The sequence below is a fragment of the Thalia democratica genome, chromosome 4 (assembly GCF_965202585.1).
Source record: "Thalia democratica chromosome 4, ktThaDemo2.hap1.1, whole genome shotgun sequence".
Taxonomy (NCBI): Eukaryota; Metazoa; Chordata; class Thaliacea; order Salpida; family Salpidae; genus Thalia; species Thalia democratica.
This window is the reverse complement of record NC_139168.1, coordinates 33,903,262-33,931,073: the sequence shown is the minus strand read 5'-3', so window position 1 is coordinate 33,931,073 and position 27,812 is coordinate 33,903,262. Positions and strand designations below refer to the sequence as shown.

The following is a 27,812-nucleotide window of genomic DNA, read 5'->3' as shown; positions in this document are numbered from 1 at the left end:
GTAATAAAATTGTTAAAAACAAGAGTCAGAATTAAAACAAAGTTCTTTATTAAAAGATGAAATCAATGTCACAACAGCCGAAGTTTAACAAATTATACAATTGAAACTCGTAAGTAACTGGTAACAAACAGTGTAGTTTGCACAAGTATAAATATTTTATTAAGCTTTTTAAACTTTAAAGTATTTGCGTTCATAAGAAGTTTTGTATTAAAAAAAAACAGTTTTAAAATACAATTTTACTCTATTTAAATCAAACATTTTTAATAAGTGTAAATCATTTTATGTGTTTGTTTAATAATTTATTTTTGAACTAAGCTCATTTTCAAACATTGAATTCGTACATCATAAAAATTGTAGAACTTTAAATACCTAAGTCAAAATGCAACAATAAAAAATAGTTCTTTGTATATTTAAATACCTAAAACAGTAAAATAAAAGTTTTAACTACATTTAGTGTAAATTGTAAATACGAATACACAGTTAAGTATTTTTTTAGAACAGAACATTTTTTTTACTTAAGAAATTATTGTACGGTTAGGCCTTAATTAATATTAACTAAATTAATTTTAGAAAAAAAAAAGTTTAATTTACAGTAATAATTCTAAACTGAAAAGATTTGACAACTATAAAAAAATCACAAATTATACACTTGATTATAAAAAGTCTATAGAACTACAACATAAGTTAACAAAAATAAATTTCAACTGGCAATAAAAATCACAGTGTAAATGAAGCACAGTTTTTTTTTTTTTAAACATTAAGCTAAATGAGGAATCTCTCATCGACTAAAGTCTTCTTTACAAGATTGTTTCTTCCCATTGAGTATCGGATGAATGTCAAGATCTGGCCAAAATACAAATATAAAAAAAAAATTTTTTAGATAAGTAAAGTTTTAAATCTTGTAGTTAAAATAAAATTGCAAGCTGTTGCATTTACAGGACAAAACTTTTAAATTAAACATACAATGCTTATATCCAAAGCTTCAAAATATACAAAAAAAAAAGCAACGACTGACTTTTTGGACAATGAACAATATTGTGATGGACAGTATAAAGTTTTCGGTGAAGTAGTCGACAAAATTGATGAAGAGAATTTCAAATGACATGTGGAGCCATTCTCTGCCGTAGTACAACGCCCCGCTAAAATTTGCTCCTTCGTCTGTATGTTTGGTGAGATAAGCCACAATGTAAGTAATTGACTTAAGTAGTTTTCAGTACAAATTGTACTAAAATAATATGTTACTCATAGATATTATCTATAATAAGCGCATTTTTGTTTTTAAGCACAAACTTTTTATTGGGATAATTAGTTAAAAAGTACGAAACAATCCGCACTTAGAATACAGCAGATACGTAAATAAAAGTTGCTTAGCGTATTTCATAAACCAAAAACAACTTAAGAAGTCCGAATTGTAAGACAAACAATTGCACTTAGTTCGTGATTATACAACCAATAATAAATAGTAGTATGGTAACCATTGTACAATATAGCGCGATCAATCGGCTCCTGAAATTCCATGTCAAACAAAGACTCGAAAAACAATTTGTCCTTTATGAAGTAGTCAATTTCTTTAAAACTCTGAAAAAATATATTTTAATCATTAAGGAAACAATTAAAAGGGAAAAATTTTGTGTAAACACAAATGTACTTGAATAAATTTTTAAATTGCTAATAGTTTAACAAAACTGGTAATTGTTTAATGAATATAACAAAATTTGGTCTCAATCAAAACATGAAAAAGTTTGAGCTTTTTGTAATATAGTTTTGTCAGTAGTATTAAACATTATTCTATAAAGTAATTTATGTAAATTTTTACTAAAGAGATGAAGGTCAAAAATTTATAGCACACCAACAATGGTTGAACAAACCTTTTTATAATCAACAAAGTTTGAACAATTTCATTACTGTTAAAAAATATAAATAATAAGTTTTCAATTTATCGTCAAAAACAAGAAAACGCAAATAAATTACGCACTGTCATACTAAATGGTAATATTTTTGAAATATGCTTAGAAATAAAAAAAAAACTGACGTGATTGAAAAATGTGATGAGAAAATTCTTCATGGTCAGATATGCAGTAGTCGTTGCTTTGACGTTTTTAGAAAACTTACCGGCTCTTCGAGCGCCTACAAGTTAGAATGCAATTAACATGATCACCAGTTATTTATTGTTTTTATTTGAAAAAATGTTTTTTGTTTATCTTTAGAACAATTTTAAATTATTGGAAACGATAAAAATATTCTGAAGACAATGATGAGAGTTGAAAATACTTTCGGTAGTTGTTTAAAAAATGTTTAGTAACAAAACATTTTTAATTTTAAGCAATTGATTGTATTTCATATAACTTTAAATCACATTTTTATAGATTAAAAAAAAACTCAATGGGTTTTATAAAAATTTTAAATTTAATTAAACTGGGTTGTAAGCTTTAAAGATCTTTACTTAATTTATCAAAAACATCATAATAAATGTCTGCATAATAAAACCGGATATTTTTTTTTTTAAATAATGAAAATTTATTAAACATGTGTTTTTATTTTATTTTAGAAGTTTTGTGGTTATCTATATAGTTATTGAATATGCATTTGATAATTCATTGGTGTTATACTAGTTATAAACTTACTAGTAAACTGAGAAATTGTTTTTTTAATGTATGCTTAGATTAAGAGTATAAAATTTCTAAAACTTTTTTATGTGAATACTAAAAACCAAAGTTGTTAAATAGTATTTAAAATTTAGTTTACTTTTTTAAATATTGAAATACTGCGTTTATTATCCATAAATTTCAAAAAATGCTTATACATTTTATACCTTCTACAAAGTTAAGTAACTTAAATGTTTTTAAACTTTTTAGTTACATTCTATCAAACAAGTCACGCTTGAACGAGCTTTGTGTCGTAACAATAGTATCAAAGTATGACATCACAATTCTCTCGCAACAAAATATCGCATTCAATGTATTGTACAGTCAAAAGCAATACAGCATCCCATACAAAAGCAATGGGATGCTTCAGTGCCACGGTGATCTCACACAAATGTGAGTATCACTGCCTAAGCAACCCTAAATCAAGGCCTCTTCGTAGGAAACCTGCTGCTTAGATCAGTGAGCGAAAGGTGCCGAACGACTAGGAACATCTGCTTGATGCAGGCTTTTAACTTTTTTAAACTATCTAAAATAGTGGTAAGCTTAGCATGCAACTTTTGTTAATTTTTGACAAATGATGTTCGTATCAAAATCGAAATCTTTAATGGATAAAAAATAGAATAAAAGGTTTTACTAACCTCCAGCTATTGTAGCACCCTGTAAAAAATTAAACAACATTAATATAATTAAAATATGAGCTTTTCAACCTTTGTAAAAATATGTGAAGATAATTAATTTTGCACAGAGAGCTAAACTATTTATTAAGGTATACATTTAAACTGTTTAAGTTTTATTTAAAAAGTATTTAGTTATTTTCAAGTTAAACATTGTAATTAGACTTTAAGCGTAAAAACCAATTGTTATAACTTATAACAAAAAAAACATGTTTTCATATCACAACGCAAATTGCAAATCATTCAAAACACTAACACTTTGCAAATTTTGATAAATTCTATCAAACTGATATCTGAACTTTTGAGGAATTGCAATCTGAAAAGTCTGAAGTTCCGTGCCTGGATCTAAACCTCTGTTACTCGTAAGACTTTCCTGACAAGAAAAAAAAAACTTAACTGAAACAATAAATAAAACACTAACAAAAAAAAACTTTGTTGATCCCGTGTTGTATAAAGTATAATAATTTTAATATGTAGCAAATAAGATGAAAACAAAAAAATCGCAAGGAATAATTGACATACCTTAAAGACGATTTGAGAAACTTAAACTTTATGTTACTGCAACAATTAACCAAAACGTACTTCTTCTTTGTTGAGATTGGTGGCCATTTCGAACATGTCGGTTTGCGAGGTGCCGTGAACCGATCTTCCGTGAATGTAATATCCGAACTGCCTCTCAGTGAACATCAGCACGCTTATCTGCAATCATATTTGGATATTCATGTGCTGCTTATTTAGTGTAAAAGATATAGATAATTTCGTTACATCAGTTCTAGCACTACTGTATTAGAAGGTTATCGTATCTGAAAGGATATTTTTTGTTTTAGTTTAGCAACTTTTTCGTCGACGTTTATTAATTTTAAAGCAGAAATAAAAACTGTTATTGTAAGAAACACTGTATAATAGTTTTTTACTTAAACACCTACATTTAAACAGACAAGCTTAAAAATGTTTAGTTTAATAAATAAGATATTACTTTACAAAACTCAAACTTGTAAAGCTCTATACAAAACTACTTGAAATAAAACTAGAAAGAACAATTTCAACTTACGTTTGCAACGGAGCACAAGTCAATAAAATCGCTTATTTTGTCTTCAAACCTCGTCTCGTATATCAAACCGTTGAAGAGCAACTGCAAAGTATAAATAAAAAATTTTAAAACAAAACTAATTTTAATACAATAACATTACAAATCATCTAAATAATAAAAATATTCTCATAACTCTGCAACTCTTTCACAAACATAATTCATGCTGCCTTTGTCATCTTTTGTAAGGCCGTAACGTAAACTGTTTTCAGACACATGTGATTAAATTTACTTCAACTTGAAATAAAACTGACTTGCAACACGGCGAGCACGAAATAGGTGGTGGACATGACTCCGAACCTGAACACCTTGTTGTAAACGGGCCGGTAGTTTTCGGGGAACTGGGTGTAGCCGGCATTCGCGAGCGGGGTTTCAAGCGCCACGTCCTTCATGCCTATGACCTGCGTGCAAAAATTTAAATAAATTACTATAAAGAACCCTAATGAAACTATATATAAAATGCATGCAGAAACACTTGATTTGATGAAAAAATAAAACCCTTATTGAAAACATGCTTTGATTGTTTAAATTATAACTCTGTACAGTTTGTTTTGCATATATAAATTTTTAGGCAAAAAATATTCTAAAGAACTCTAAAAGCAAAATATATTTCCCGAGCAATTATATTCAAAAACTATTTGGATTTTTCAAAGTTTAAATATTAAATGAAAATAGGTTTGCATATTTAAAAAAAAAAATCAGTTTATAATATATTGAAAAAAAGTTTTTACTTAACTAACTTCGAGAACAAGGATGGTCAATACAAGTTGAGTAGTCAAGTTTAACTTCCGAAACACCTGTAAAAATACTTATTTTACATAAAATTGTATGTCATAAAAGTGTCTACTTGAAAAACTTTATTTTTGTTGAAGCTTGCTTTAAAAACTTTACTTTATATTATTATCCAAACATTATTATTTTTTAATACTTTAATAAGAAAAATAGTAAGAAGAAATAGACTTGTTTTAAACAGGGTTGCCAATAGTTTTTGAGAAATTTCTTCAAGGTTTTCTGAATTCCATTTAAAAATACAAGTTTTTGGGTCTAATTTTAGTATAAAATTAAGCTCAAGGTGAAAAATGTCTTAATTACCATAACAAAATTGAAACATATTGTAAAGCTACTTTAAATGTGTGTTTTCTTAAAAAAAAATCTATATGACAGATTTTTTGTGTCAAATCGAAACTTCATTACCTTAAATGTAAAAATTGTTCAAAATTCCAGGTACTTTTCAAATTTTTCTCAAATTCTAGGTTTTTCCAGGATTTCAGGTTTTTTGGCAACCCTGTTTGAATGAGTACCATGGCAAACAAAAACTTGAAATACTATTTTTTTTCAAACTCATGCATACTTTTTATGTTTAGTATTAAATTTAAATTAACGCCTTAAGTTCTAATATGACCATCTTTATTTTTAAGATTTAATAGCAATTATTTTTAAAACATGAATACAACAGACAAAAAAAAAGTTTTTCAAATTTTCTGCTTATAAATTAAAAAAAAAAACAACTTGCAATTCGTTCCATTCATTTGCGACAAAGTAGGTTCTCCACACGCTGATCTTTTTTTCGTCGTTTTTCTTAATTTTCTCCCAGTCGATGAAGAAAATGTCAATGTGAGACTGCCTGGCTATCATGCCTATGTACTCTATTATCTGTTCGTATATTGAACAGTATTGAGAATCAGGCAAAAAATCACAAAGTGTACTGCACGCATTATATATTTTTTTTTTCTTTAAATAATTTAGCATAATCCTATTCACTGAACGACAAACAAATCCTTAAAACAAAGTCGAATCAACAAATGAAACTTTACAAATCAAAATACATTTAAACATGGAACAAACCTTCAATCCGAACGCAATACCAGTGAAAGTGATGTAATATATTTCAACACCTTCGTCGGGTGGTAACACACTCACTATGTCTTGTCCCTGTTATATAGATATAAATACATTAATAATTTTATTTTGTTTATTAAGAACTACTCCATAAATAGTATTTAAGGTAGTTTTAATTATTGAAAGTAATAAAGTGAAAACAATTACCATAAATTTAACAAAAGTAGAAAGCTTTAAAACAGGTTATTTATTTATTGTTATTATTGAAAACTTAAAAAAAAGAAGGCAGAAAAAAGTTTAAATGTAAATTTATTTGGTGATTTGTAAACTATAAAACCCTTTTAGTTTCTAAGTTTTCAGTCTTTCTTAAGATAAGAAGTATTAAAAAAAAATTGTGCTTCAAACAACAAATTTATATTATAGTAACCAATTTTAATCAAAGTATATAACAACTAACAGCTAATCAAATTTTAGCTTATGATAAGCAATATAAAATTTAAAAAAAATCAACTAACTTTGTAAATAGCCCACCGAATAAAAGCATAGAATGCCATAACAAGAAAAAAATTATTTCCAATATTCCTTGCAAGTGATAATATCAACATAAAGAAACTCTAAAAAGATGAATATATAATTTTTTTAAAGCTGTTTTCAAATTTAGCTTATAAGATCAATTAAAATATGTAATAAAATTAAGTTTTAAATATATGACATTTAAAAATACAAAAAGGTTTAAAGTATTGGTATATTATAAAAACAGACTTAACTATTTACACTTACAATTAAAAGTTCAGTACCACTTTGAAACATTGTTTTAACGGTTTTGAATACAGTTTGTTTGTACAAAAAGAATACAAATCTTACAACGAAAACGGTTTGCAACCATACAACCAACAAACTTTCCCGTCGACGTACTTCAGGCCCTCCCTGCGCCGCCAAGCCCCCAGCTCGAAGAACGAGTACACGACGGCGAATATGTTGATTGTTATGTACGCCACCAGGAACACCGTGTCGTCGTTCGAGCTGTTCTGCTGGTAGTTGACGCTGAACCCCACCTGTTACGATTGAAGTTAGCAAAAAGTCACGTTTTGTGGGCGCGCAAAGCACTTCCATTTGAAATTAAGCGCAGTAACCTTTTCCAAAAGTACGCACTTTAAGCACAGCACTCAAGGGGTAGTGCGCAGCCAAGTACATAAAAAGTATCAATCTGAGTGGGAGTCAGCATTTTGAACACAAAATTTTTGCTCAAAAAGCGTACTCAATAGGAAAAATGATGTATATTTTTAGCATAAGGCTTCGATGAGTGTTCTGGTCAAAAACAAAACTGTTTTCTTTTTACAACGAACAACGAGTGGAAACAATTGTGTTCACAGTACCAATGCGACTCAAGCGTAACACTTTAAATAGAACAACATTTGTCTAATCATAGAAGTAACTTTTTTATTAACAAGTAAAATTTACGCAAACTACCAACATCAACAGGGTCGCTTCTGTCGTCAATGGAAATTTGCGTGTATGTTATTGAAATGTACGGCAGGAAAATTCCACCGCTGCCCTCGGCATCCTTTGTTGTTACTCTGTATGTAGTAGATTTTAGTATTGAAACAATTAGTGAGAATGTTGTGTGTTGATTGCCTTAAGTTTTTTTTTATTATAATATAAAGCAAAACAGTTTTAAAACAACAAACCCACTTCGTATGTTAGAAAAAAACAAAAGATTTCGCAGTAACAATTTTTAAACAATAAAAATTGCAGAACATCAGAAAGAAAACTAACTGAAAAAAAAGTAAACACAAACAACAAACCTTAAGTTTGATCCAAAACTAATTCAAAAAATTTTTAACACAATGTACCATTAGATAACAATGTGAAAACAAACAAATTCTTAAAACTTGTAGCTAATACTAACTGCATGACGAAATTGGTGGCGACCTGAACGGAAGTTGCCTCGTTACCTTCCGTTTCCACGCCAACCAGATTGTCGACCAATGAAAACCTTCGAACGAACACCCAATCAGCTGCCGACTCCGCTGATGTTGAAAAACGTTTATAAACAAAACAATAATTTGGTCGACCAAAAATGTTTTAAGTTTTTTGAAATTATTAAGTCTAAAAAAAAGTACAAAAAAACAGTTGTTTTGGAAAATGCCTTGATCTATGGACTTAACGTTTTGTACTTTTTGGTTATTTTAAACTTATTGACACTATTTACCTTCATTTTTGAAACGTTTAAAAGTTATAAAATACTTTAAACCTGCTTTATCCCTTGAAAATTAAACACTAAAGTTTTTTAGTTCAGTTTATATCTGTTAAATGTTTATTAAAAGTACAAACATCATAAGAAATTTGAAGGTTTAATTAGAAAATAGTTTGAACTTTAGTAAAAAATGCGAATTCAAAGTCTAGTTTATAACTTAAATCATATTTTTTGCTGAAAAAACGATACCTACATTTCAAAATATATGTATTTAGTTTCATGTTTGAAATTTATGTATTCAAGATATTCAATAATAAAAACTAAACGAAACAAACCCTTGTATTACAAAAACAAAAAATGTTAGCATTCTATTTAATTTTAAATGGACTTCTTTAAAGATAAACAATAATTTAGAACTTAGTTCAACGCTCAAGACATTTTCATATTAGCAAAAGTTTATTCTAACCATTATTATCGAATATATTAGTTATTCTGATAGGAATCGGATATAGAAATTGCTGTTGGTTTTGTGTAAACTGCAGAAAGAGTTCTACGAATTCATTTGGATATTTCTCAGTGTCCCAAAAGTCTTCTCCCGTTATGGAACACTAAACATAAATAAGTACTTACAAATCTAGTGTAAGCCAAAGAAAAATATCGAAATACTAAAAGTAACTTCCAAAAATAAAACTAATACAAATTAAATTTTAAAAACGATAATAAAATGCGCAAGCTGAAAATCAATAACGCAAATAATGGTATATATCAGGGGCGTGGCGTGGGGAGGGACGCTGGCGCATGCGTGCTACCCAAAAAAAAAATGCAATATCTTTATCCTTTATTGTTTATTTTCTCTGCTTAATTTGCCTTTTTTCAACTATGTTTTTCTAGTATTTGAAAAGTTAAACGAAATTTCGAATAAAAATTAGTGACAAGTTAGGGAAATTACCCAGAATACTGATTCGGTGCGTAATTGCAAATGCGCACCGATGTTGATGAAAAACTCCATAAGGAAACATTTTATAACTTCATTAATTTCATAAGAATTTAGACTCAAACAGTACGCAACTAGTCAGTGCACCGCAGTAGCATAACCTTATAACAGATTTTTTTACAAGGACAAATTCTAACATTTTGTTAACAAACCATAGAGCTTAACCTGTTTTATAGTGATAATGATTCAAGATAAACAGATTGTAGTAAAAATAGCAATAAACAACTGCTAATAAAATAAAAATAAATTGATAATAAGAATAAAAAATATTAACAACATAATTTAAAAGAAAAATAACAAAAAACAGAAAAAAATAAAACAATAAGTTAAAATAAATAATAAACAAACAGTTCATACTGTGATTACAGTTTTAATCTTACTATACAAAAAGTATTGTTTAAATTATCTAAACTTAAAAATTTTATTAAAGGTAGTTTCCTTTTTTATTAAGATAAGAAACAAATCAAACTTTGTTATTCTATCAGCCATAAAGTTTAAAAATTAAACAATTTTTGTAGCAAGTTATTTTAAAATTTCTTTAGTTACATCATGAATTAATTTATAGCAACTTGTAAAATAAAATTTTTACAATATATTTTTAGTCTAAAAGACATAATAGATTAATTTTAAATTTAAATTTATTTAGTTCTAAATCAAATTTTAAATGAAATTAAAAAAAAAAATTCTTACTACCAACTGTTTGTAGTATTTAAAATATGCTATTTCCTAAAGACCTTAGAAAAACTGATTTTAAGATAAGTGAAAAGTCATATTTCTTGTGAATTTTTAAAAGCATTGAAAAAGTTGACCTTAAAAAATTTATCTTTTAAACATTTTGTTTTGTATCAAAAACATTTAGTAAAATTTTTCCACACAATCACGATAACTCAGGATTTTATGAAGTTTTGGAAAACTTTAGTATGTCTCAGTAAAAATCAGGATAACTCAAAATGTTTTAAGTATTTTTAAGCTCAGGCTGACTAAGGATAGATTTCTTTTTTTTTTTTTAACTCAGGGTAGATTTAGTGGTTTTAAAAGCTTTGTTATAAAGCCTAGTTTCTATAAGTTTAAAAACAATAAAAAAATCTTTAAAAGAATTTAAAATGCTTATGATGACACATGACATAAAATACTACCTCAGGACAGTTATTTTGACTCAATGAGTGGCAAGGCAATCCTGATATCTTCAAAGTTAATTGTTTTTTTTTATAAAAAGTGTTTTATTATACTAAAGAAAAAGTAAACACTTGTTTTTACTAATTTTTAGTATATTACTTAAAAAAATATGCAAAGTGATATTGTATGGAATGTTGCAAGTCTAAAAATATGTCAGATAGTAAAATTATCTGAAGTTCAAAAGCTTGAATTGAAAAATAGCAGACCAACATCAGATATTGCTATTACTCAAGACTGCAGTTCAAGTGGTATGAAATTTTTATTTTTAATTTTGTTTATATTATAAATTTTCTTCATTTGTTAAGATTTATTTTTACAGTTTTATATTGTAATATAGGTAAAAATGTAGAAGTTAAAAAAAAACTAGCGCTTTAGATTTCTTCTACAAAAAATTTAAAAATTTAAAACTTTCAATTTTAATACTGAAGATTTAACATTTTTATATATAAGATTAAAATAGTATATTAAAAGCTGCAACAAACTAAAAGTATGAGTTATTTTGAGTTTAATACAATTCTTTTTTGCTGATATAAAAAAGATATTGAACAGTATTTAGAAATTCCACAGAGAAAAATGTTTTGAAGTATTAATTGACTATTTATTTGTAGTTTAAGACCATAGGGGGAGGGGGGGTCAGCCATGTTTTCTAGAAATTGATCTTATTTTATAGATTTTTTTAAAGCTTTAAGATGCTTTTTGTTGTTTTTAAAAATTCGAATTATTTTTTTATATATGACTAGTCAAAGTCGGGCCGCATAATAGGTTCCCTATGGGAAGGGAAAACTAAAACAGCGAAAAAAGGCTAGTTTGTTTAAAATATATCTCCTAATACTTTTTTTAAGCAATCTTCTTCAAACTTAAACAGTTTAATCTTTATACAATAACAAAAAAACATTACCTGTGAATTTAAAAATTTGTAGTAAAAATATATTTTTTTTGTAAAAAAAACTATTTTTTTAATTTTTTTTATAAAATTGTTATTTATTTTAATTATCTAAATTAATAAATAAACTTTATTCTTGTAATGTAAGGAACATTTTCTAAAATTTGAAGAAGATTGCTTGAAAAATGAAGTAGGTGATAGATTTTTAGTAATTTTTGAAATTTCCGAGAAAATTGACCCCGAAAAATTTGCGGCCCAAAAGTTTTAAATTAGGGGATTTTTTGAGAAAAATATTTGCGCACCCCCTGACCAAAATACCACGCTACGCCACTGGTATATATCACAACTACTTAATGAATAAAAAAAAATTACAGTCAATTCGTATTCAGTTCCAAATCTAAATGCAGCTCTTCTTTTAATTGAAGTGGTCGGACACAGCTGTAAAAAAAAAACAGCTGAAACTTAAATGTTAAAATAAGAGAATAAAGAAATGAATTAGTTTAATGTTTTATATTTTAAGAAAGTCAATTGTAAAAATACTATTAAAAAAGGATTTACAATACCTTTTGATTTAAATATCTATATGGTTATAAATCCTTTTAACCTTTTATATTATAATTACATCCCTAAAAGTAATTGTTTACTTAAAAGAAATAAAAAGTTTAAACATAACTGACTCATTTTCGAAAAAAGTTTATTTATTAATTTCGTTTAGCTCTCTTCAGAATAACATTGCTAAAAACTATGAATATTGTAGAGTAATTTTAGTTATATATAATGAATTTGAAAAGTCTAACAAAAAATAGTTACGTCATAAAGTATTTAGCAAATTTAGCAATTTTGTCTTATAAATTACTTTAAGTTAGTTCAGTACAGCTCTATTCTATTTTTCAAACTTTTTCTAAACAGACTTTTATACTTTATGACGTAACTATTTCTTGTTAGACTTTTCAAATTCATTATATATAACTAAAATTACTCTACAATATTCATAGTTTTTAGCAATGTTATTCTGAAGAGAGCTAAACGAAATTAATAAATAAACTTTTTTCGAAAATGAGTCAGTTATGTTTAAACTTTTTAATTAAAACCAGTACCAAAACCAAACTATTAAAAGAAATAAAATTAAATTAAAGTTTACATGATTATTACCACCAATATAAAAAAATCTTTCAAATTAAATATACAAAGTAATCAAGCAAATAAAAACTACCTGCAACAAACCGGAACTTTCAACATCTTCGAAGCCGAGGAACTCACCGGTGGCAGCGTACCTCGCTGCTACAATCCGCAGTTTCTGCTCCTACAAACGTTTGTTATGTTGAAAAACGCAACCGGCTGGAAGTTTTGAAACAAATTAGTTTAAACTACGCAGTTTGAAATTTCTGCATTTACAGCACAACAACTTCTAACCCCGGCAGATTTGAACGAATAGACGGTGTCAATGTCGTTTATTGTGAGCAAGGCTTCGGACACTAAAGCTGAGGTTTCGACCGAGCCCGCGTAAACTATCCACGGCATGACTGTTGTTCTAAACATTAGTTATTTTATGTTAACATAATAAAGTAGTGATAAAGTAAAATATAGTTTTAAACTAACAAAAATAACTAATATTTAAAAGATTTATTATTGTAGTTGTGTTTACTTTTACGAAACATAATTAAATCTTTTATGTACTAGAAGATACCACAATGATAATTGTCTTTAGTTGCTGAAAGATTTCAATTGTGTTTTTCCAGGATATTGAAAAAAGCAATAATAACTATAAATTAACCTACTTCAGGTTGATGGACTTTAAAGTAAATTCATACTACTTTAAACTTAATTATTTTAATTAAAATAGATTTACACTAGCCTTAACAAAAATTGCTGTAATAGCTAACAATCCAAACTTTTTAAAATATTTTTCAATCAAGCAAGGATTTATTAAAAATTAAATTTAAAAACTTGTAACTGTACACAATTATTATTTAGTAACTTTTATCAAAAATTAGAGTAACAATTGATACAATAAAATAAAGATACAATACAATTAAGAAATTTTAAGTAATTCTTTTTTTTAAGTCGTAGAATTTCTTTATTAAAAACACTTAAAAGCGTTGCTAAAATGTATGAACAAAATTTGTAAAACAAAATAATCAATTCTATTTGCAATAAAACTGTATGTTAATATTGAACATAACTGAACTGTAGCTCATTCTAAGATATATAAATGCTCATATTATACATACGTGGTTGTATTTATACTTATTATCGTTTCAGATTTTTTATAGTTAATAAAGTATTTAAACACTAGGAGTTTTTCTTTAATTTAAAAGTCTTCCAAGACACATGGGATATTTATTTTAGAATAGTTTTCTTAGTTTTTTAAATACTTATTTTAATAAAAAAATATCACTAAAATATATAATTTACAAAACGTAAGCTTTCCATTTAATGGGCAAACTTAGCTAATCAATAATGAAATATAAAAAAATAAAGGCGCAAACATATAAGAAAACAATATTTACAGGATAAGCACAAAAATAGCATGAAACGTACAAAATAATATTATCATGTAATTTTGTTTCTGATATCTTGCTTCCAATTATAGTTTTTCTTTGTTACAAAAGTAACTAACATTTACTAATAATACAAAGTAGTATTTAAGATGATTATCTTGAAAAGGACTTAATTAGTAAAAAAAAGCAAATAAAGTTACCTAGGAGGATCAACAGAGCTAGACACAGAAGCTCTATCGTAAAGTCTGTTGTAATCAATACAAGGCTGCTGTGTTTGGTCATATTGTGACATCACACACATGTTTGATAGCACTTGACATGCCGTTACATTTGGTACCTGTGGAAAGAAACAGATGGTTACTATTTGTAGTATTTAAATGACTTTCAAAAACCAGGAATGAAAAATGAAGTAGATAGTCTTTTTAAAGTTACAAAGGTAATTAACATGATTTTTAGGAAACAAAAGCATATACTTAATTTTAACTTTAACAACATTTAATGAAACATTTGATATTGTATATTATTTTTAGGCAACCTGTTTTTATAAAAAATAATATATCATATGTTTTTATTTTCAATAAAACAACAATAACAATACAACAACAAATAAACATAATATATCTTTAACTTCCAAATAACTTCTACTTTTACTTCTTGAATTTTTCAAAAAAAAAAAACAGTTAAGTTTAAGATAGATATATAGTTAAAATATCAGTAGCACAGCAGTGTATCCAAAAATTTACTTTTAAATTTCAATTAAGTGGTTAGAAACAAACTATTTTATATCTTTAGTCATATATAGGGTTGCCAAGGGTTTTTTTTTAATTTTCCCAGGCTTTCTAAATTTCTTCCAGGTGTTTTAAAGAACAAGTTTTTTGATCGATTTTTCTTATAAAAGTAAATTTAACGTTTAAAACTGACTTAAATAGTACGAAAACATTAACAAAATACTGTAAACTACATCAAGTGTGTTTTTAATAAAAAAAACCATCATACTTTTTTTTTTTAATCTATATGATAAATTTTTCGAATCTAATAGAAAATTCATTACTTTACATGTATAAACAGGTTTAAACTCCTAGTTTTCCATATTTTTAATAATTTTGTTCGAAATTTTAGGTTTTTCTATTATTTTTTAAACTTTCTCAAGTTCCAGGTTTTTCTAGGATTCCAGACTTTTTGGCAACCTTGCACATTAAAATTCTATTTCTTATTAACAATATTCTTAATCATGAAAAAGAATGTTGAAACTGTTAGGAACTTAGCAAAAAAACATTAAAAAAAGACTTTTTAACTTTCTAATTTTTGATAAAACTAGAAAAAATTACACTCAAAAGGTTTGTATATGAAACTTTAATTTAATCAAAAAAAAACTGCAAAGTTTTAATATTTTTCGTAAATATTACTTGGAACCCTAACTATGCCCATAGTGTTGTAATAAGTAATTTAATAATCTTACAGTGTAAACATTTGTACATTTTTTTTCAGTTCAGTACTAACAGTTTTGATATGTTAATAAAAGCTTATAAAAAAACTAACAAGTGCATTACAGCCATAGAATGCTGCTAATCCTTTTGTACGTTGCCACCAAGATTTCTAAACATTATTAAAAAAAATTTAGCTTTTTACTGCCAATACAATAATTTAATATATAGCAATTTTGTTTTCAAGTAAAATAAACAAGTAGACTTTAAAAATGAAGTTAATTTGAGCACTAAAAAACTAAATTCACCTACTTTAATGAAACAAAAAAAGATAATTATAATGAAATAATTAACTATACAAACAAAAGTTATAAAATATATTTTTATATTCAAAAACAGCTTACCTTTAATAAATAGTGGTAAAACTCAAGTTGTAGAACTTACTATAAAGAATACTACATTTAGGCACAATGTTAAAATAGTTTCAAGTAATTTATTAAAACTAACAAGAGGTTGGTATAAGTCAGGTGTTATTGATGGGTTAATACAAACTTCATCTTTTATTTGGGTGCAGCCACAAGTTTGACAAAACGTGCACCTGTGAAAATGGACAGAAGATAAATTATCCATAGTTTGCTACTGATATCAGTTTTCTGAACAATCGTACTTTACTATTGGGTTTATTTTTAAAGCTTGGTTTTATTGAATACTATTTTATAAAACTCAAATAAAAAATTGTCAAGTGGTAAAAACAAACGCTGAGTTGGAAGTTTCACCGAGGTCGCCTGTATCAGAAGTGCAAGACTCACAAAACGCTGTTGTCAGAGCGGTCCCATTATCAAGCCTTTCAACTGTGTCAACAACAATAAATAAAAACTCACTTGAATATTTTAATAGTTTAGATGTAAACATACAACATTTTTAATTAATATTTATGAAATTCATTCCACTTAAAATTAACCTGTAAATTTAAATTTTTAGCTTTAAATTTATAAAAATACTCCCTAAATATCAAAGTTATTACACCCTGGAGATTTTATTCAAGTTTAAAAACTTCATAACAACGAATAATAAATTTTTGAATGAATCAATGAACTAAAACAATATTTAGATTAATCAAAATAAAGCAAGTCTCACCTAAACTTTGATCATTTGTACAAATAGCTGGGATAATGCATTCAGTTTTATCTCTGGACACTACCTTAATATTTAATTTTTTAGTTTTACTTATGTTATTGCTAAACAAAAATAATTTTAAAAAACAAAATTTTTACGAAAAAAATGTTTATAAGTTATAAATATATCTTAGTAACAAATTCATAGACATACCTTTAATACAGATTATGCATTCAAACATATTAAAATATCAAAATTTACTAAAAAATAAAAGCTTTTCTTTAATGATAAAAAAAAATCATTTTCATTGAAATTTTTTTTATATAAAACTATATATTTTCAACCGTAAAAAACTATCATACTTGTCCAGTAGAACAAGGGGTACAAGAAAAAAGCTGCCTCACTCCTAACCCGTCATAAATTGGTTCAAAATTTGTTTTCGCATTTCCTTGACACTCACATCTTGACTCTATAAACATGAGTTTGAGTATTTAAAATAACATAAAAACTTAGCATAATATAAAAACTAAAAGTCTTTACAACTTTAACATAATAATTTTAAAGATACAATTTCAAGAACAACTATAAACTTAATTAAATAAGAATACAAACGTAAAGTAAATGATTATAAAAAACTATAATTAAAATCATTTAGCAATAAATTTTAGATAAGTTTATTTAATTTGAAATAAATTGAAGTTGATTAAATTAATACTATTGAAACAATACAAAATTTAAAAAAAAAAATTAGGATTTAAAAAGTTCACAACATATTTAGAAGGAAAATTTTTATTGTTTCTTATTTGAAAGCTTAAAGTATATACCAAGTAGAAAACATAGGGCAAAGCCATCAGAGCCAAAGTCTGAACATTAAAAGGCTGTGAAAAAAGCTAAAGTTAAGATTAAATTTTGATCATACTACTTGGATCATCAAACCATAAATGTTTTCATTGAAATCTTAAAAACTCAATAGACTCAAGCCCTCATTGAAATTGTAAAAACTAAATATAAAGAAGTTAATTCTATTAAAAGTACTAACTATCAGTCACGGGTAATGTGTTTGCTATAGGACAATTTTCACACTGAAATGTCGCTGGATTGTAGAAATTTGTTGCATTGCAATCGCTTGATTGCGTGAATCGAAAAGAATACTGCTGGCCTTTACATATTGGTGTTATCAGGGTTAATGATAAAAATAATACTTTTATCAGAAACTTCGAGTTTTTGTGACTACATTTCATATTTAACCTGAGTAGTTTTATTTAATTATGGTTGCATGCAATAAAAGTAATTTTCTATAACTTTTAAGTAGAACTGAAAAACATGATTTAGTTCTTCAGAAGGTGTAGTAAAATTTCCTAATCGTCAAAGATGTCTAATTTTAATAACTAAAGAAACAAAATTTTCTATATACTAAACACTAATAAATTAACTTCATAAAAATGGGTTATGAAAGATAAGTAGAAAATAATTAGTTTATTGATGAATACTTATTCTTATTTTAACTTAATTTCTTTAATATACATAACAACTTTAAATTTTTAAATTATTATTTTGACTAACAGAACTAAATCATTTTTAAGGTATCTATATATTTAATAAATGAGAGTCAATACAAAAACTAAAAAAAATAAAAAACTTAATAAAAAACAACTGTAAAGCTTAAAGTAGCCATGCTTTAAGCATATTTTATATAACATAAATAAGTTTAATATTCTCAAGTTAAAGTCTAGCAACTTTTCATCAAAGTATTTATGATTGAATAATAACAATAGGTTCTAGCTAATGCGTTTTGATATAATGTCTAAAATTTCCAAGTTGTCTAAATTTGAGTCCAGCTCAACAGTTTTGTTCTGAGATTCCCATTTAAAAATGCTTTCAAAACTTTGAACAAAAGGATCAACAACATCTAATAATGATACATTAAAATCTTTTTCTATAGATAAGGAAGTAACACCTTTCCCGTGTATACCACAAGCAACTATGTGAGAAAACCACTTCATGTCGGTGTTGCAATTGAGAGCAAGACCATGAGAAACAACTTTTTTCTGCCTGTGCACACTTATTCCCATAGCACAAATCTTGTTGTTTCCCACCCAAACACCTGTGTGAGGGGACCTTTCACCTTTGATATTGAACTGTTTGTGAAGCAAGGAAATTATTGTTTCTTCCAGCATGTCCACGTATGTTTTAACCCCATACCTCTGCTCGTCCAAACTGAATATTGGGTAAGCAACCAGCTGACCTGGTCCGTGGAAAGTGATCAAGCCTCCTCTGTCCGCTCGAAAGAAGTCAGCTCCAAGATCATTTAGCCTCTTTTCTTCAGCCTCGTTGTAAAGGTGACTTCTTCTGCCTATGGTGTACACTGGGGAATGCTCCACGAGCAGCACTATTGGCTTTGTTGGCCCAGTGGCTTTCAGCTTGCTTTCAACTAACAGCTTTTGCAAGTTGTATGCCTTTTCATAGTTGAATTGTTTTCTGAACAAGAAAGTTGAGAATGGGAGTCTCATTAGTTTTTATATATAAATTAAATAAGCTAAAAGTTTAAGTATACTTTTATAGTAATGCTTGTAAAAAAAAATCTAAACTGTAAGCTTTTGCAATATAAATAAAATTTTAATTTAATGTTTAACTGTAAATTATAACTATTTTATTTTGTTTAATTCTATAACAAAACAATGTTTTATTTTATTAGGTACCTTAAGTTATAACTAAATTTTAAGTGAAATACACTAAACAATCAAATAATATACAGTATCAATTTTTTACCAAAATGTCAAGTTAACTTTAAAATAATTATTGAAATTGATGATTTTATATTCCATTTAATTTATTTTCATCAGTATTAACTTATTGTACAACTTCATTATTTGATTTAAAGACTGAAAGGATTTTTGATATATGCACATTTATTTTCTATTTTTTTCATAGGTTATAAATTTGATTAAACTTATAAAATTAACCCCCTTTTAAACTAAAGTTATTGAAATCACAAAAACTAAAAGTAATAAACTTATATATAAAGTTTATACAAGTTTATATATAAAGAAGGTATGGAAGACATAGTTTTCTAATCTTTTAAAAATTTTTGTACTAAATCTTCAAAAATAAGTATTGATATATATTAGTAAAAAGATCTAAAAAAAATAATATTTACAACATTTTCTGAAAGTTTGCAATACTTCTCTTTAAATATATAAAAACATTTTTAAATAACAAAGAAACAGCTAAAAATTTCTTCTGAAGTGGTAGAAAAAAATCAACTTCTTCTTTAAGTAGATTAAAACAGCTTCATCAAAAGCATCCCTTATTAACCTTCTTTGTAGGGATAACCAATTAAGAGTGTATCTGGTGCCCCTAAAATTCAAAAAATTGTACTTATGCATTGTAAATTTTAAAAGACAATGAAAAAAAAGCTTAAAGAACCTCTTGTATCTCAAAAAGTAAAAATGCATCACCATAACTGACTTAGTGTATCTATAAGGCGTAAAAACTGAAGAAATAGGTAGTTATAGCCTTAAGATAAAGCAAACATCAGTAGAATTAAGACAAGCTGAAGGTATGTAGGGTAATTTACTATTATTATTTGTTAAGGATTATTTTGCTTGTCAGCAAAGGCAAGTCAAAAAACGATTTGCAAAACATTTACAGCAAATGAATTTGTTAGGAAGTGATAAATCTTTGTTTGTTAAAAAGTGTTAAAAAAGAATTTATAATATATTATTTCACACTACAATCTTTAATACTGGGCATATTTAGGCGCTTGTGTTACATTCTAAAAGTGTCTTGGTAATATTGTCTTGTAGGCACCGTGTAGTAGAGCAGTAACTAGACTAGTTTTATATTCATTGGTAACAAATAAAAGCCAATTTAGAAGCCTATAAAAATATTTAAGGAATGGATCAAAATCTGTTAATAGTTAGACGGAGATTTTGAAATTTAGTCCTTGCTTATAAAAAAATTGTCTCTTCTGTGTAATGATCATAAAAAGCTTGTATCTTTTTTATTTCTTCAAGGCAATAGGGAAGTCCACCTTTTTTAACATAGATCTTAGCTATCAGAGTTTTTTACTGATTAACAAAATTCAAAGTAACTTATGAGATATAAGAAATCAGTGAGCTAAACAGGTTCTTTATGAAAAGACTCAAGTTGAAAACGTGAAAAAGACTATTTCAGTAAAAATGTATCTTTTCTTTTTTATCCAATCTCCTTTGATTTTTTTCAGTAAGTTCTTGACAAATATTTTACTTTTTTCAATCAATGCACTATTTTTTTTTTAAATACTTTTTAAATTTCAAAAGTCTTAATTATATAAGAATTTTGTCCTAAAAATTTAAGGTTTCTAGCTTAAAAAATGAAGGAAATAATAATTTTTTAGTCAATTTAGAACTTTGTGACAAAATTGACAATAAAAAATGTGTAGCCCATACATTTGTATTGTAAGCTTTTAACAAAAATTACTATTTCTGAGAAATAAATAAAGTTTCAAAATACTTTAAAAACTGGCTTGTAGTTTACACTGAAAGCATTCATCTAGGAGTAAATCTTTTCTATTAATTTAATGAAATATATTTTGTTATTGACAGCAACTGTTTATTATTAAGGGCTAGGGGGGTTAATCACTTTTTTCACAATTTGATCTTATTTTGTTGAGTTTTGACTAAGCTACAAGTAGTGCTGGTGAAAGTCGGATACTACGTTGGGTTCCTTATGGAAGGCGCAAACTAAAAAGGCAAAAAAAGACAACTTCACTAAAAGTCTATGTGGTCCTTACTTTTTTGAGATAATTATCTCAAACTTTCAGGAGATGTTCCTTGCAATATTTATAAAATTCTATCAGAAAGAATTTTTTGAAATCAAAAATTCAGTAGTTAATAAAAAACCAACAAAAAAAACAGTTTTTTTTTGTTATTTTGTCATAAAATTTTTATTCTTTATTTATTTTTTATTTTGTCTCGCTGTCAAAGTTATTTGATGTATGGAAGCAAAAATTCAGATTCTTACAATAATGACCTGAATTCAATCACTTTTTAGTTTTAAGACAATATGCTAAGCAATTATGACATCAGAACTAAAAATCATTTTTAGCATAAAAATGTTGATAGGTCTATTTTGACAAAGTTACTGCATGTATATAAGTGAAAATTTGTATACTGACTAATGATGACCTAAATTTAATCACTTTTTAGTTAAAAAACAATCCTTCAAGTAATTATTAAGTGACAACAAAAACCTGTTTTTAGCATAATAATATTTATAGGTCTTATTTGACAAAGTTACTGCATGTATGGCAGTGAAAATTCATAAATTGACTAATAATGACCTGAATTTAATTTATTTTTAGTTTCTAGACAATCCACAGAGTAACTATAAAGTCACTACAAAACTCAAAAAATGACTCCCCTGCCATCAGGCAACAAGACAAGACGTTAAAAGTGTCCTGGACAAGATGTTATAAGGTATCCCTGGTGTGCAACTTGTTTAACCGAGAGGTTCTTAGTGAACTAGGTCCCAGAACCAAATATTTTGAGGGTTTTTTTTGTTCTTCAATAACACAATTTGTCATACTTATGTGCACTAGCATTTCAAAAATAAGATTCCTAATCAGAACTGTACTCTAACTGTTTTCCATATCAATCTCATATGTAACATAATTATATATTTGGCCTAATGACATAAAAATGATTTCATTAAAAACAACCACTCTCCTGTAAAAGTCAATTTGAGCATTCACTTAAGTCCAAAAGATCAAAAAACGTGAATTTATTTTCAAACAGATAACTATTTTTCATATCAAAGGTATATAAAAATTATATTACATACATAAAACATTCGTTTTAACATGTTTAAGTACTGGATTGTAACCTACCTTAGTCTAAAATGTATGCTTTTGAATAATGTAACAGTTTAAATCTAGCTTGTTTACTACATGCTTGAGGCATGTATGAGTAGCTATTAATATATCCAAGGCAATATGTTACACAAAATTAAAAAAAGCATCATTTTTAAAATAAAACAAAACAATCGAATTTTTCCTTATAAATATAAAGAAAAATTAAAATAAAATATATATTCACAAGGAAAAAAAGACCTGGAGATCCCAATTTTGGGTGAAGCGTCGTTTTCTTTTTGTAAATTAAATTATTGTAAATACATAGACTATTTTAAATTATGATTTGATTCAGGTATATTTATCTCCATCGCTATTTTTCTGCGTGTTAAAAGTAATTAATTATTTTGTCGACAGATGTTTTTCCGTTAAAATTTTTTGTACGAATATTTCTTGTTTAAAATTTAAAAGCTTTGTTTAGGCAAAATTTATTGCTGTAACACGGTATGGTAATTTATAAAAACTACTGGTTATGTAAAAATTTAAAAAAAAGTAAATTGTTAATTGACAACATTAGTTCTAACAATTATGTAGCCGAAAAAGCGAAAACTACTTATGTTTTGAAGATAAAATTTGCTATAGATTGGTATTTTGCAAAAAAAGGAAATAAGGATTTTTTTGTTGATTCTTACGCTTAAATAATTAAGCGGTTAGAGTTGTAAAACTAAGTGAAAAAGTTTATAAGTTTTAAAACCGCTATATTTAAATAATTATGTTTATAACTGTTCTACTATGTTATAAGCTTCCATTTGACTACGAATTGCAGCTGGATAAAATTTCTGTCTATTATAATATAGTTTAAACAAAAAGAAAAGACTAAAACATTTTTTTTAACTATAAAGTACATAATATGTTATTGTTGTTTTAAGCTTTTTTAAATGAGTTTTGAAATTTTGCTTCAATGCCAAAACTGCTTTTTTACAATAGTAAGTAAATACTCAATTTCAAACTACAGTAGTATTTTAAAAGTCTTTATCTTTCTTGTGATATATTCTTAAAACTTAGCTTTAATTTATTTTGATAACCAGCCTAAGATATTACATCTTTTACTAATCTACTACTTTATTTTGTAAGTTTTTTTCAAACTATTGCTAGTTTTAATTTTAAATTTAAGTCTTATGTTAAGTTCAATAGTTTATAGTTTATTTCGACTGTTGTCTATTAGAATTCGTTTGTACCTAATAAGCTCACCAGCCAGTAATTTTTAACCATGTTTAAATAATTAGAATTAAAATAATCTTATTGTAACTTTAGACGGTTCTTTTTCATTCTTTATTGTTACACTTTCTTAACCTTGACATACTTTAATTTTTATAAACAGCCTAACAGTTTTAAGACTTTTGCTGAGTTACTAGGTATTTTCGTTTCGAACTTAATTTTCGTTTTTGTTTTCATAGCTAACTGACAGTTTTAATATAAGTTAAGCCTAATGTCATGTTACATGTTAACCATATTTTTTCAAGATTTATTACTATCTGATAATCTTCTTTTTTTTGCAAGAAAAATTGTTTTGTAAATATATTTTCATAATGTTAAAGTTATAATGTTTTCATTATTGATAAATTGAAAGTCCTTTAATTGTTATCTTCAAAGATTGAAGAATTAGTAAATACTCAACATACTGTTAAAAAATTATTTCAACATTTTTTGACTTTTTAAAATAAAAGAAGTTAGTCGATTATAATCGTAAATTTTTGGAACACAAGACTTTATACTTTAAATGTTTTGGTATAAATACTATAGTACACACGTTTAAATAATTCTAATTTAGTTAAAAAAATATTTTATAATTTGTAAGAAACCTTTTTTTTTTTAGTTTAACGCTCAGCTTTATAAGTCAATTAGTTAATTTTAACTATTTTTATTGATCAACGAATTTTAATTGATCTCGAAAAGCAATAGGTTTTTTCGTGTACCAGGTCCTAGGACCAAATATTTTGAGTGTATTTTTTTACGTTTAATAAAATATATATAACTCAAACTCCATAAATTTGTAAATGAATTCAAATATATAAGTTGTTAATAGCATCTACTTAATTGTTACGGTGATTGATCTTTATATTGAACTTTAAATTTCTTCAATGCTTTTAATTTTCTAATTAAAAGTTTTATATCTGTTTTTGTTTGTGTCTAACGAGATGCTGTTAAAATGTAACAATTTACATGCAAAAGTAAAGGCTGACTTTAACAATATTTCATTAAACTATAAACTGTTTTAGAAATTAAAAAAAAAACACTTCATCATTTGGAACTGTAATTTAGTTATAAACTTAGTTTTTAACAACTGATCTTTTATTCTACTTTCAAATAGTTTTTTTATAGAAACGATTGTAATTTGCAGAAATTTGTTACTTAGAAAATTGAAAATTTTCATTTTTGTCTATACTTGCTGAAATTGTGTTTTACTTTTCTGCTTTTATTAAATTTTAGTAGGTTTTACATAAATATATCTATTTCTTTCATAAAAAAGAGATATTTTATTGATATAAACACATACTAATAGTCACCTTTGTATCCTAATGCATGGGTCAGCTCAGCAGTCGTTTAGTAGTTGCGAGATATTTTTTGAAAATAAAAATCTTCGCGGGCTGCAGTTATAGTTTTAATTACAACTTAACCCTTTTTAAAATCTCCTTTCGATTATGCTTTCGACATTTTTTCTTCATTTCAGATCTAAGAATGTATTGTTTAATTTTCAAAAATTTGCAAGTTCACGGGCCGCCTTTTACATTTCGCGAGCCGCAGTTTTAAACTCCGCAGGCAGCACTTTTACCTTTCATGGGCCGCGCATGTTGCCCGCGAGCGGCAGTTTTCCGACTCCTGATCTGTATTTTTATATATGTAGACTATTTTATAGTTTTAAAGAAAAACTCTTAGTTATATATGCACAATAGAGTTTTAAACCAAATAGAGTTCTTTTTTAATAGTTATCACCTAAATAAAATAAACTTTGTAAGTATACATAAGTTTTAATTTTTCTATGTTTTTAAAAAGATCATAATCGATGTTTTATATTTAAAATTTTGATACCCAATTCTAAAAACATCATTTTTGTTTTTATTTTTAATTTTTTTTCAAAATATTAATTAAAAATCTAACTATATCTTGACTAACATCTAGATTAGTTTCGTACATCCCAATATAAATTCTGTCCTTATTTCAAAACCACTGGTATACGCTAGAAAACTATTGATTAGTTTGTTTTTAACTATTAATAAACTTCTACGTACAGCAAAAATAGGTTTCCAAAAAAGTTTATAATAAATAGTAAAGTTTAGTAACAGAAAAGAAACATATGTTGAAAGTCTAGTCTACAAGTATCAAATAGAAAAATACCGAGTCTTTTTTGCTACATGTTTGTTTAGAAACTTTAATCATAATTTACTTAACACTTTAGCTTTGAGTTGTTGGAGATTATAACTAGATACCGTCCTCTATCTTATTAATACATTATATTATATATCAATACCCTATTTTAGAGTCATTTCTGCTAATGAAGTGCTTTAAAACTTTAAAAAATAGAAATAAACTAAGCTTAAAACCATGAACGTCTACCTTAAACAATAAATTGTAAAGCAAGCAAAAAACATCAAAATCCTATAAATTCAAAAACTGTTTTGTCAGTTTTCTTTTTGTTTTCGCTTTCTAAAAATGCTAAGTTTATATCTTTTGTGCACAGTCACCTAGAAAAGTTGTTTTCGTATCAAAAACAATCAAAACAAAAATTTATATATACTTTACTTTTTTAACTTAGTAAAAAAAAAAAAATTTTTCTAACTATTGGTAAAAACTAACTCTGTCATTGGTTTCGTAAACTTATCATCACTATTTAATTTTATATAATGTTTATTTACTCTAGTTCTTACGTCAAACACAACATAAATCACTTAGAAATAGTGATGTACCAGATCTAAAAAATAACTAAACCTGATTTGAACGTTTTTCTTTTCAATCAAGGTCTGGTCGGGCCAAAATCTAGATAAAATGAAATATTTAATCTACCTAAGAAGTTCTGGCTAAAAACTATATGATGTTTGGAGGAACGTTTTCTAATTAAAATTCTTTTTTTAATAATAATATTTTTTGTTCTTTTTTATGTTAAGTGAATACTAAGACAAAGGTAGTTTTTAAAGGCTGCTAATGTAGTCGTACTTTTAAACTGTCTTGTTAATTTAGCGAGAAAAACGTCATTAAACTCAATAAAAAAAAATTAAGCACTTTCAAAGTTTAAGTTATTATAGTCCATTTAAGGTCTAACGTTTGAATGTTTTATTAGAAAACACCGTTAGTTACTAAATGTTGAAAAAGTATGTTGTTTTTGATTAATGTCCTGGACGAGACCTTAAAGGGTCTGCATGTTGTGTGCGACTCGATAACCGAAAGGTTTTTCCTGCACCAGGTCCTAGAACCAAATAAATTGAGCGTTTTTTGTCGTTCAATAAACTATAAATTTTAAAATTCAATTAGGTCTTTTATATAAAGTTAAATCATGGTAATAGATTGTTTTAGTTGTTCTTATTTTTTAAATATTTTATAGATTTGAAAAATAAGAGGGTCATGAAAATGAGGAAATGAGTATAAATCAATCAGCATGCTTTTATTTATGCAATAAAAAAAATCGTATAACATAAATGTGCAAGGTAAAACTTTAGTTTTGGGAATTTCTTTAAATATTTTTGTTACTTATATAGAAAAAGAAAGCTTACTCGTAATTTTTTTTACGCCTCACAATACTACTTATTCATTACTTTTTGTAAATGCATATATTGCTGTTGACTTGTTTGATGGTTTGCTCATAGCTTATGTCGTTTAAGGAGATAGTGGTTATAAATTTACACTTAGTAGTTTTTTTAAGTGTAGAAGTTTTGTTTCTTCAACAAAAACTTGACTTATATTCATTCTAATTAATTGGACATGGACTCATCGGATTCAGTTCGGATCCGAATAATTTTCAAACCATTACACGGCCGAATATGATAAGATCACTACTTGAAGCTTAATAACACAAGACGTTATTTTAACCAAACTGTTTTTTTAAACTTACAAGTCTTTAATTTATTTAGACTTTCTAACATGGAAAAATCATCTGTAAAAAAGCTGATTATACTTGATAGTTTTTAAAATATACATACATAAACGTTTTTTTAATGTTTACTATCGCTTAAATTAATTTAAAGGCTGATTTTTATTTAAGAATGTTGAACTACAAGATGATAGTTTTACAGGGTAATACTCAAAAAAGCATTTTACACTATACTTTAATGTAATTATTATATTTCAATTTACTTTAAAAGTATGAAATAATTTATTATAGTTTAAAAAGCATTTTATTGTTAATATCATCAAAATATATTTAAATAAGGCTGAACTTGTGCTTACAGGGAAA

The 27,812-nt window shown here is 26.3% G+C and overlaps 2 protein-coding genes across 2 annotated transcripts; both read right to left on the bottom strand.

Annotated features, from left to right (window-relative positions):
- Positions 1-534: 534 nt before the first annotated feature.
- LOC145834349 (meckelin-like) lies at positions 535-17,778 on the bottom strand. Its single transcript, XM_082941761.1, has 27 exons — positions 17,576-17,778; positions 16,899-17,005; positions 16,558-16,621; positions 16,178-16,271; positions 15,928-16,018; positions 15,536-15,592; positions 14,197-14,333; positions 12,909-13,026; positions 12,709-12,798; positions 11,868-11,933; positions 8,909-9,050; positions 8,155-8,275; positions 7,720-7,822; positions 7,145-7,300; positions 6,761-6,859; positions 6,252-6,338; positions 5,916-6,059; positions 5,147-5,203; positions 4,661-4,807; positions 4,371-4,451; positions 3,902-4,018; positions 3,576-3,692; positions 3,284-3,302; positions 2,033-2,127; positions 1,476-1,578; positions 1,016-1,158; positions 535-843 (listed from the first exon to the last, which is right to left on the bottom strand). The coding sequence occupies exons 1-27, from the start codon at positions 17,775-17,777 to the stop codon at positions 763-765; spliced, it is 2,838 nt and encodes a 945-aa protein (XP_082797887.1). The 5' UTR covers position 17,778; the 3' UTR covers positions 535-762.
- Positions 17,779-18,274: 496 nt separating this feature from the next.
- LOC145834528 (octanoyl-[acyl-carrier-protein]:protein N-octanoyltransferase LIPT2, mitochondrial-like) lies at positions 18,275-19,063 on the bottom strand. The gene has a single exon (XM_082941974.1). The coding sequence runs from the start codon at positions 19,044-19,046 to the stop codon at positions 18,315-18,317; it is 732 nt and encodes a 243-aa protein (XP_082798100.1). The 5' UTR covers positions 19,047-19,063; the 3' UTR covers positions 18,275-18,314.
- Positions 19,064-27,812: the final 8,749 nt, after the last annotated feature.